We start from the raw sequence: 11,858 nt of genomic DNA, 5'->3' as shown, positions 1-11,858 counted from the left end.
CCCGGTGGGCCAGAGTAGGAAGAGGGGTGGCATGAGATTTGTAGTTTATTTTTTACTGATCAGAATCTGAGCAGGAAAAGATAAACTCCAAATCACGGCTTGGGTATGATTTGCCGGTGTTCAGGATGCCGGTGGTCAGAATACCAACCGCTGTATCCCTATGATTAGAATTCTGACAGGGGAAGGTATAAACCTTCCTTCCTCCCCTGGCCCACTAACTCTCCCTTTCTATAGCCTAACCTAGCCCTCCTCCCCCACAGCCTATCCCTAATCCTCACAGACAGAGGCTTACCTGTCCGGTGCAGCGATGTATGCTCATTCGGGATCCTGGCTGTCAGGATTTGGGCGTTGGGTTGGAGACCCTATTTGGGATGCCAGAGTCAGCATTTGTATTCTGACTGCCGGGATCCAGAACGGAACCCCATAATCAAAGATAAGTCACAGATAAGACCATACATTTCCTGAGGATCTCTGTGCTGCTGTGAACACTGCCATGATTACAATGCTTCCATCCTTCCCCACTAGAAAACTGGTTGTTTTTTAGATGGTGATGCAAGACATGAAACCTGGTGAGGTGCTTTGACTGTAATACCTTAAAATGGATATGGAGATTTAAGTATAACATGGCTTTAAACCAGGGGAACATGTGAATAAGTAAAAATAATTCTGCCTATTTTAATATTCACCAATTTATAAGGATTGTCTTACGAGTAATAAAAGTGACACGACATAGATACAAACGGCATATCAACCACATTATATGTATATCTATTGTGTACTGGGGGTAGGGGGGCGGAGATGGGGTGACACTAAAGACACTTTATTTTTCTATGACTTTAATATCCTTTGCTCTTCAGATTTGCCTGTTTATCAGCAGAGGTCACCGCTCCCCTATGACAGCATCCCTGTGCTGTATCTGGCACATGTGAGGGCAGAGTGGCCGCTATAGGGTTACACAGAGAGCCCTGTGCACCTGGTGTGGGTGCCCGTGTGACAGGGGCCAGCAGATGCCCCGTACTGTGGGGAGGTCCCACTGTCCCGCTGCGCTGCCTGCTAGCACACAGGCTCCTGTCTGTCCCTCCTCGCTTGCAGTGTTCCTGCTTGTGGCGGACCGTACCACTAGCACGCCGCAGTGCGGGGGGAGACCGGGCTCTAGCTCTTCTTCAGCGTGACCGCCGCGTAGATAAATCCTTGCACACCGTGGGCAGGGTGACACCAGTGGGTGCGCACACTACACTGCCCATCCCGGGTGGGTTACACAGTGCGGCCAGCGGGCGGAAGTCCGGATCGTGCACAGCGACCACCCCCAGTGTGCGCGCAGTGAGGTGCCCGGTGTGGGGGAGACACACAGCAGAACAGCCGGTGTCTGCACCTTCTGACAGCGCTGCAAGGTGCTGCTGAGCGGGGACAGGAGCTGTCCGCCTGCTGCCGCCGCTGCCCAGCCTCCGCACCAGAGCCGGGCACCCCAGCCGGGGGGAAGCCGGAACACCAGGCACCATCTCCTGCCCAGGCTGTGCTCCGGCTGCCACTGGCCGTGCCCCTTTGTGTTAGGTGCTGCAGACCTGTGCCCCCCTGCCGTGGAGGAGTGCGGGCAGGGGTCAGCCTGGCATGCAGTGATCCCCCTCCCCTGCCACCCCCGGGACACCCATGATAGAGGATACCATGACTCTGCTGTCTCTGCTGGGCAGGATCATGCGCTACTTCTTACTCCGGCCGGAGACCCTCTTCCTCCTGTGCATCAGCCTGGCGCTCTGGAGCTACTTCTTCCACACGGACGAGGTGAAGACCATCGTGAAGTCCAGCCGGGACGCCGTGCAGATGGTGAAGGGGAAGGTGGCAGAGATCATGCAGAATGACCGGCTCGGGGGGCTGGATGTGCTGGAGGCGGAGTTCTCCAAGACCTGGGAGTTCAAGAGTAACAATGTGGCCGTGTACTCCATCCAGGGCCGGAGGGACCACATGGAGGACCGCTTCGAGATCATCACCGACCTGTTCAACAAGAGCCACCCGTCCATCTTCGGCATCTTCGATGGCCATGGAGGAGAGGTATGTGCGGCAGAGGGGGTCTTTGGGTCACCAGCTGTTGTGGGAGTACTGCAAAGCTCAGCATACCTTGCCAGTGCCACCCTACCAGCTTGTAGTGCCACAGCAGCTCATTGCCTTTACCCTTGCCATGCAGTGTAACACCATGCTGTAATAGGGGTACAGGGGAGTAGTACCTGGCGCTGGCAGGTTACATTACTTAGTGGGCACCAGAACTGCAGTTGTTTGGTTGGGGGCACTAATGATGCAGAATATTAATGCCCCCAAGTGCTGGGCAGTGTTTATTCTAGGTAATGTTATTAAATGAAGTTCCAGCGCAGCTCTGGGAGGCTGCATCAGCGCTGTTACACAGTGTCTGTATACTGGAAGTTCATGTCAGAAACAACTGCTATCCCTGTGTATTGCTGCAATATAGTACACGTGCAGGACACTGACACTGCCCCAGCACACTCAAACCTGACACTGAGGACCAGTGGCATATACATTCTGGCGATTGTTTACCATGCTGCAATGTATATTTTTCTTTATAATCCCCATTAATTAAACAGAAGTATATTATTAATGTGATTGCTTACTTTAATATGAATTCTCTTACTATGTTAGAGACTGTGTGTGTTTTGATGATTGTTACTGGCAACATAGCGCCTAACCTCTATGATACTGATGCCATTATTATTTTTATTACCAGACAGAGCTTTGTTATGATTTGTGTGACGTTAGCACAAACTATATAACTTATTGTTGTGTTAGTTGCTCATGTAAAATAGGTCATTCTGCAATAGTCTTTAAAAAAACAAAGATAATTATTAACTTTGCTGCCTCTTCTGTATTTATAAAAACAAAATGAATTGCGTTAACAAATATGACTCCAGCAGACTAAATCAGTTAATAGGGCTACTAGCTACCAGCTGTTAAAATGACAAAACAACATAACAGTAATGTCAGCGCCGTCGGCTGTGCGTGCCCCAACGCAGCAACACTTGAATTGCTCTGTTGGGCGGCATCTACAGGCCGCTGGCTGGTCTGCAAAACACTTGAATTTCCCTCCTACAGTTGAGGAGCAGCGCTAGCCTTTAATTATACAGTATAGGCTACTTACCTCCAAATAAATGCAGTAGGGTAGATTGCTGCCATTACATCCCAGCGGTACCATGGTACTAAGTATGCAGTTAGGACATGCAGTTAGATTTAGCAAAAGCCTTCGATAACAAAGTTATGCATTTTGGGACAAAAAACACGCTTGTATCCTACACTCTAAATGGGGAAAATATAGGGGTAACTGTGGTAGAAAAAGATTTGGGGGTGCTCATAGATAATAGGCTTAATAACAGTACACAATGTCAAAATGCAGCAAAAAAGGCAAGTAAAGTGCTTGCGTGCATAAAACGGGGTATTGAGACAAGGGACGAGGATGTAATCCTGCCACTGTAAAAATCATTGGTACGTCCGCACCTGGAATATTGTGTTAAATTTTGGGCACCATATTATAAAAAAGATATTGGGGAACTAGAAAGAGTTCAAAGGTGAGCTACTAAATTGATTAAAGGGTTACAGACACTGGGTATGAGGAAAGGCTTACTACGTTCAATATGTATACACTAGAAAAGAGGCATCTAAGAGGAGACATTATTAATATCTTCAAATATGTAAAGGGTCATTACAAGGAGTTAGCAGGGAATTTGTTTATTAAAAGAACTCTGTATAGGACACGTGGGCACTCGTTGAGGCTAGAGGAGAGAAAATTCCGTACACAACGTAGGAAAGGGTTCTTCACGGTAAGGGCAATAAAGATTTGGAACTCCCTGCCAGAGAGGGTAATAATGGCAGACTCTGCAAATGCATTTAAAAACAGATTAGACACATTTTTAACTGGAAAAAGTATCCATGGCTATAGCATTTAACATATTGACATTAAATATCTGGGAGTGTTAAGAATCATTACTTCAGCAGCCACATTATAATACAGTATGAACAGCTTAACACAGAATACAGGTTGAACCCGATGGGCATTTTGCCTCTTTTCAACCTCACTAATTATGTAGCTGTATAACTATGTAACATGCTTAGCTATAAAAGAAAAAAGTCAGCTTAGCTTTTATGGTTTTATTTACACACACACACACACACACACACACACACACACACACACACACACACACATATATTATTATTATTATCCTTTATTTATATGGCACCACATGGGATCCGGAGCGTCCAATTACAGTGTAAACAAATAAGCAAAACATGAAGCCAGCGACTTACAATTCAATACAATATAGGACATGTGCAGGGTATATAAACATAGCTGCGTCAGTAAACAGCACTGAAATAAGTATCAGGGTGGCAGAAAACTGAGGGATTTGGTGCCATCAAAGGGAGTATTGAAAAGAAGATAGGTTACGTAAGAGACGTAAAATCACAGGAGGAAAGAGGGCCCTGCTCGTGAAAGCTTACATTCTAAAGGGGAGGGGCACACAGACAGGGGTGACACAGATGGGGTAGAAAATGATGTGTGTGTATGTGTGTGTATATATATATATATATATATATATAAAATGTTATTTATGTTTATGTGGACACATGGTATAAATGTAGGGGTCTTGCTAAACAGATATTTAAAAATTAAGGTATTAATAGTACTATTAGATCGGTATTCTCAAAATAATAACTCAACAGAATCTTTAGGCTTCATATTATTCTCTACATTGTAAGATTTTTCACACATAAAAGACTGCATTGTGTAGGCATATAATGTATCACTGTCTCTTACATTTGCTAACTGTATAAGAACGCCTCCAGTATGCTAAAATATGAAAATGACCTTCTTAAACAATAAGCTAAAGATTCTTCTCTAAACCTGGCCAATAAAATAGTTATACTGTGGGAACAGACAGGGTAGACTGATGATTAATTATGTCATTTCTTGGGAGATTTTCATGGTCCATTAACAATGCATGATTGTGTACCATTAGCTAGAGACAGACCATGTTATTTGCAACAGTGACCCACAAAAATGACAAGTGGAAAATTTCTGTAGAAGATAGACCCTCTGCTTGTCACCAGATACAAAAAGCCACTATTGTGCTGGGCCAGGTTGTGTTTGAGTATATATTGTAGATACTAGGATCATTGGGATTTACAATGGAATTCCAACAGCAAAGACTATCCAAACTACCTGAGAATTGAACTTTATGAAATATACGTTATATTGTATATCATTTTAACTTGAATGTTTTATTTTGAAATCATATTTGTTGTCCAGACACTTGGTCACTGTGCAGGAACGTATGTGCTTCATACTGTACGTTCGCTTAGGCTGGGTACAAATGTAGCTGATGGATCAGCGGTCCGGCCAATCAGCCGATCAAGCTATCAGTTAGTAAGGTTTATATACAAACAATCTTATTATTATTATTATTATTATTATTATTAGCAATTTCTTATACTCCTTTTCCACTAGCTCAAAAAACCCGGGGTTTTTGCACGGGGGCGCACATTTACCTGGGATTTTTGGTAGTGGAAAAAGCTCTCTCTGAAAAAAACAAGGTCAGGTGATCCAGGAAGCCTACCCAGGTAGCTATCTGGGTTGGGGCCGGGAATGACCCGGGTAAGGGTGTAGTGTAAATGGGTTACCCGGGTCATCCGACCCGGGACCTGTTTACAGCATGTTAAGAGCCCATACCTCCCTTACTGCAGTGTCCCGCGGGCGGTCGGGAGGTTGGGTGTGACAGTCAGCGCTGCTGGCTGTCCTGCTATGCAGACAGCAGCGCTGGCCGGGACAGTGTGTGCCGGCCAAGGATGGGGGCAGCCCAGCAGTTTCCAGAGTGCTGGGCTTGCCCCCAGCATGACGGTGGGCAGCATCACATTGGGGGCGTGGCCTAATGGGATCGAGGCCGTGCCCTGAGGGTCCGGATTTGCTGGTTTTCCCGGCGCTTGGAGATGACGTCATCTCCAAGTGCTGGCCAGAAGACCCTTCACCCAGGTGCAGTGTAAACAGCGCCAATCCGGGATATTCCCGGGATGGCGCCGTTGTGGAAAAGGGGTCTTTCGGGTCTCACATGACTTGAAACCGTGTTCCAAATCCCGGGTCAGACCCGAGACTTCTAGTGGAAAAGGGGTATTATATAGCGCAGCATATTCCATTGCGCTATACAATTAGAACAACAGTAACAGAACAAAACTGGGCAAAAACAGACAGACATAGAGGTAGGAAGGCCCTGCTCACAAGCATATAATCTATAGGGAAATAGGCATTGATACACAAGGATAGATGCTCCCTATTGCATAATGGTCCACCAGATTGCAAAGGATCTACACACTTAAAAATCTTACGTCTACACACTTACAAATCTGCAGCTCGATATGTCTAGCAGTAGAGTCATTTGAATACACACGTCCATTTGTGATCTTCTTTTCATTGGCTGCTGCGGCCAACCTATCTCAAGGCTGGCTTGTCAGCCATACATACAGCCAGATGTACCAATATATATGGATGATATATTGTCATCGGCTGCACTGCAGGGTCGATCTGATATGTCTTTGAACAACTGTACAATGTGTCCCTGAAGTAGTGCTTCTCCTTCATCTGACAACGTTGATGAGGTACCGATGAACCTCATGTGACTTTCATCAGTGAACACCACTTTCTTCCAGTCCTCTGCTGTCCAATTCTTGTGCTGCTTATCCCACATCAGCCTTTTCTTCTTCATGGCATCCATCGGAAGTTGCTTCTTCAGAGGTCTCCTGGCTCTGCAACCCACTTCCATGAGCCTGCGGCTTGTTGAGCTGTCTACATGAAAACCAGCCAATGAAGGTCTCTCTGAAGAGCAACACTGGTCTTCCCCGGGATTATAACACTATTTTTGATTAAAACCTTGTCATCCTGTGCTGTAGTCTTTCATTTCCATCCATGATGACCTTTTTGTTAAGTTTCCATGGAACCGATCTCCTTCATTAAAGAAATGATTCTTGATTTTCCAGTGTCAACTGCATCAGCGATTACATGAGCTCTCTTGGAATCTGCAATATCCATGACTGAACTTTCAAATGAACGTCACCCAAATTCACAAGTATTGACTGTCCCAATGTTTCCGCCACGAAATCTGCCAAAAGACTAAAAATGCAGAGCTAAATGTGGCCCTAATAACTCCATAAAGTAAGCTTACAACCTATTGTACCCAAATTATAGCAAACGTGCAGTATTTCTAGTTTCTGCCTGCTTTTATTTTACATTCTGGGTAAAAGGTGCTTGTCCCAACTAATTTGCACACCACTGTATCTGGTGTACACATCCGTCCATCTGCTAGTGATATGTCTTTTTTCTATCGAATGATATATCGAAAAGTGTGTACCCATCCTTAGAGTACTTCGACCCCCAATGTTACATGATTGCTGACCATGTTCCTAGTACAATTCTGTTACACTCTTTGCAGACAAAGGACACTAGCCTTCCCAAACATGAACTGATAATAAAATAAAATAATATCATTATTATATTCTTTATATGGTGCTGCAAGGGGTCCCCAGTGCTTTACAAAAGACAGAAACAGTACAAAAAAAAACCAAACAAATAAGAAGAAAGTGACTTACAGTACAAAACATTGCCATGGTTGTGGTCTATAGACATTTCTCTGTCAGCAGTCATAATACTCAAATAAGACGTAGGTTTGTAGAACTCAAGGGTTAGGTGCCATTGTACATAGGCAGTGGGGAGGAGATGATGATATAAGTGAGAGAAGAGGTTGCTTGCTCGTGAGAGCTTACAGTCTAAAGGGACTTGATTTCACAGGGATGAACATATAAGCTCTTGCCCTAATATCTTCTGAACTGTATGGTGTGATATGAGTAAAACATAGTGTTCTTGATATATGTCTCATGGTGGACAACCCTGAAAAGAAGCAGTTACTGCTGTGTTACATACTGTACCTCTTCCAGTATACCTGTTGAATTTATGACACAGTGGTTAAGATCTGCCATGAATTTATATTGCATATGTATTTAAAAAAAAAACCACCACAAGAAATTTTGTCAGTCTCATGATTTATGTATTTGTTATATTCAACCCAGGTTTTTTCTTTTAGCAAAGACATTACTGTTCAAATAAGTACCTATGTTTTACTGATAATACTGTATATACAATAATAGCTGCACCTGCTGTATAGTACTTGATTTCACATAGATTAATATATAAGCTCTTGCCCTAAAATCTTTGGAACCATCTATGTGCTTATTACACCATACTAGCCCCTGTTATCATAAGCTATGTATAAGTTTGGTTGGCTCTGATATTTAAGATGACATGTGTAGACAGGCTATCACAGTAATACATTTTGAATTCTATTTAATACTTTAATTATATATAATATTTCCCTAAATGTGTGCTAGATTTTTATATAGAGTCACAATAAACGTTAAGACACGAGGCTGTAAATTTGGGCAACAGGGTTCTATAGCCCACTGTTGGTTACTAATGTAGACACAGATTTATGGACGATGGGCATGACACTGTTAGGCATGGGGCTAGTAATTGGTGCATGTGATTGCATTAGACTACAATATGGGAACAAGAAGTAGGTTGTAATGGAGCTGGTATGTATGTGATATTCAGGTGAGTCTAATACACTGGACACAGGGTTATACTGGTGGGCATAGAACTGTGGGGATCAGTAGGATACCAGGAGCGTACAGTGATTAACTGGTTGTCATATATTTTAATGCTGTAGAAATAAAGCTTGTATTGGTCAAAAAAGAGTAATGGCGTGGAAAGAATTGTGGTGGGCATAACGTTTTGACCACACTTAAAGCTGAAATGTGGCTTCACTGCTATAAGGCACAGTGATTAGATGGGTAAGGTGTGTTAATGGGGGGCATGAGACTGTGCAGTATGTGGTGAGCTTTTAGGCTGTTACACTAGATACTGCACTATATTGATCTACTATGCAGTGTGTTTAATTTTTCTCTTACTGCGAAGTTTATTAAATATTTGGCAATGCTGTGCAGGATGCAGTATGTATGTGTATATTCCTTGCATTTTATGTAATATGCATGTTAAATGGCTATTCTTGTATTATAATGTGCTCTGGGGGTGATTCAGATCTGATTGTAGATGTGCTAAATTTAGCACATCTACGATCAGTTTCTCAGACATGCGGGGGGACGCCCAACACAGAGCTAGTCCGCCCCACAGGTCAGGCCCTGCCCCCTCCCCACGCGGATGTGAAAGCATCGCACGGCGGTGTTGCTTTTGCACCTGCCGAGTAGCTCCCAGCCTGTGCAGCCTAGTTATGCTGGCAGGCAGCTACCTGCCGCGTCCCAGGTCGCAGCAGCTGCGTGTGACGTCACGCAGCTGTCGTGGCACGCCGCCACGGCACGCCCCCGCGGCACGCCACTGCAACGGTATGGACACACCTGCATTGACCGGACCACGCCCCGCCAACAGCGTTCTAACACTGTTGGCACGCCCCCTCTCGCCCCGCGACTTCCTGTGCCTGTCAATCAGACAGAGGCGATCACAGCCCTGAGATGCTCTTAGCATCTCACTGGGCCTCCTGGGGGCGCCCGCTGCGCAGGCACACTCCTCAAAGGGCTTTAGACTGCGATCACTGGTGCTGCAGCGTTCCAGTCTGATTTAGGCCCACTGTTCTATGCGTACCATTTACCAGTGTTCACAGGGCTGCCCATGCTAGTTACTTTTTGGCTTTACTCCATGCCTTCGTGTAGTCTGGCCCTCCACTATGTAGGTGCTCAAAAATGTGGTCCTCTATACCTAAGCAGATGGACATACCTACTCTAAACAGACACAGAGTATGGTGTCCCACCATCTTCCTACTAGGCAAGTGTCAGAGTACAGACGTTAGGCATATTTGTCAACAATAAGTACAGTACATGGCTGCTGAAATCAGTACTTTCTGATTTGCAATCACAATAGGTAGTATACTACCGCCTATGGGAGAAATCTAAAAGAAGTAGGAATCATTGATGTTAAAATAATGTATTTATTGCAAAATGTTGTTCTGACTATTTGAGAGTAAGCATACAGTAGGTGCACGCTCTATACCAGATAGCTGCTTACACAAGCATACTAGGGGGACATAGATGTACAGCAGAGCATAGGAGCTAGTCGGCCAAATGTATAAGCCAGTAGGATATTTTGAAGATGGTAGGCGTACAGTATATCCCTTGGCATCAATAGCAAAGAGAGGTGCCAACAGTTATTATTTACATGCATTGTCTCCAGTGACCTGTAATGTCCATTGAAAGAATGCCATGGGCTAAATGGTACATATTTAGTCAGGGTGTGGTATGTTAGGTAGATAAGACTTAGGTCAACAGTGTCTAGGTCGACCACTGTTGGTCAACAGTAAGTAGGTCGACCTTGTTTCTAGGTCGACAGGGAATCTAGGTCAACACGAGAAAAGGTCGACATGAGGTTTTTTAAACTTGTTTTGGTGTTGCTTTCTCCGTACAGTGACCGGGAATCCCAGTTAGTGCACCGTGTCCCCTCGCTTCGCTCGCCATGCTTCGGGCAAGGTGCCTCGCTCCGCTGCCACTTCGCTCAGCACGGGTTACCTTTCCCAATTGTAGTCCACGTGGATTGTAAAGTATGAAAAAGTTCTAAAAATGAAAAAAAAAAAACATGTCGACTTACTGTCGACCTAAAGACCGGATCCCATTTAGCCATGCATGAACTGTGTGAGAAGTGGAAGAGAAGTGCTGGATATTAGTTGCTTTGTGTTGATTTGTTTCTTCATTGTGTGATTGCTAATTCTTTTGTGGCTCCTGAGAAATCACATTTTATTTGACCAGGTGAGTTCATTTTGGATATTGCTTATCAGAAAGAAAGTGCAAAGCCCTTCATTGATTTATTTTTTGCTGTTGTTTGGCGTGAGTGCTTTAAATTTCCTTCAGCTGCTGCAAGAGATCAGTCTAATATGCCTTCCTGGAAAAATGGGATGACATGGCTGTGTAAGCATTGGAGCAGTTATTGTAGTTACCTGAAACATTTGCACAAACAACATCCAAAATGTCTTTAGCACAACTGCCTTGAACTATTTATGAAAGGTTACTTTTATGCTATAATTTGAATAATGTATGTTAATACCTTAAGGGGGAATTCAGTTAGCCCCAATAATTTACCGGGTGTGATAAAGGATGGTAGTCTCTAGCTTTACCGCCTGGGGCTATTCAATTAGAACCTCTTTTTCTCGCCTGGTAAAACTAACTAATGGGTGTTAGCCTATAGAATCCGTGACAAATTCCCGGACCTATGTGTTGACATAGTTGCGGCACCCGAAAACAGGCTATTTATCGGGAATTTCTTTTCGAGCTTGCTTACGCTTGAAAAAAAATCCCTGTTAACCGCTGCCATCAGTGCTAATTGAATAGCTTGCTGCTTTGATTAGCCCGTTGTAAATTACTGTAACTAATTGAATTTCTAGGAAAACAACATTTAATATTTAGAATGATTGAGTTAAATACCCAGTTAGAGATTACTGAATGAATTGCGTTGGAGAGTCATGACTTGCTGTACTTGCTCCATGTGTACGTGCACCTTGTATGGGGTGGGTCGTGTGCTACAGGTGATAGCAGAGAGCAACAACTGAGGTCCCAAGACAGGATCCTGCACAGGTCATCCTCTGTGTCAAGTGGCAGCTGTGCCGAATGCATCAATTCCAGTATAATTTAGTGCCTTTTAAACTGAATTTTTAAATGTAGTCAATGAAATATATATCTTTATAATAAGCTATTCTAAGAAGAAATTCTGCATTCAAATCTGAGAGATGGAGCTTGAATATTGCTATATGCAATAATTATAT

The 11,858-nt window shown here is 44.0% G+C and overlaps 1 protein-coding gene across 1 annotated transcript in view; it reads left to right on the top strand.

The window, feature by feature from the left end:
* Nucleotides 1-1,102: 1,102 nt before the first annotated feature.
* The window catches only part of PPM1L (protein phosphatase, Mg2+/Mn2+ dependent 1L), a 407,817-nt gene continuing 397,061 nt past the window's right edge, over nucleotides 1,103-11,858 (top strand). The window contains exon 1 of the mRNA XM_063916170.1: nucleotides 1,103-2,046. Coding sequence (XP_063772240.1) covers nucleotides 1,648-2,046 — 399 coding nt within the window. The 5' untranslated portion in view covers nucleotides 1,103-1,647. The remainder of the gene's footprint in view (nucleotides 2,047-11,858) is intronic.

This window comes from Pseudophryne corroboree, chromosome 4 (assembly GCF_028390025.1).
Source record: "Pseudophryne corroboree isolate aPseCor3 chromosome 4, aPseCor3.hap2, whole genome shotgun sequence".
In the NCBI taxonomy this organism is placed as follows: domain Eukaryota; kingdom Metazoa; phylum Chordata; class Amphibia; order Anura; family Myobatrachidae; genus Pseudophryne; species Pseudophryne corroboree.
Note: the sequence above shows the minus strand (reverse complement) of the source record. Positions and strands in the feature narration are given on the sequence as shown.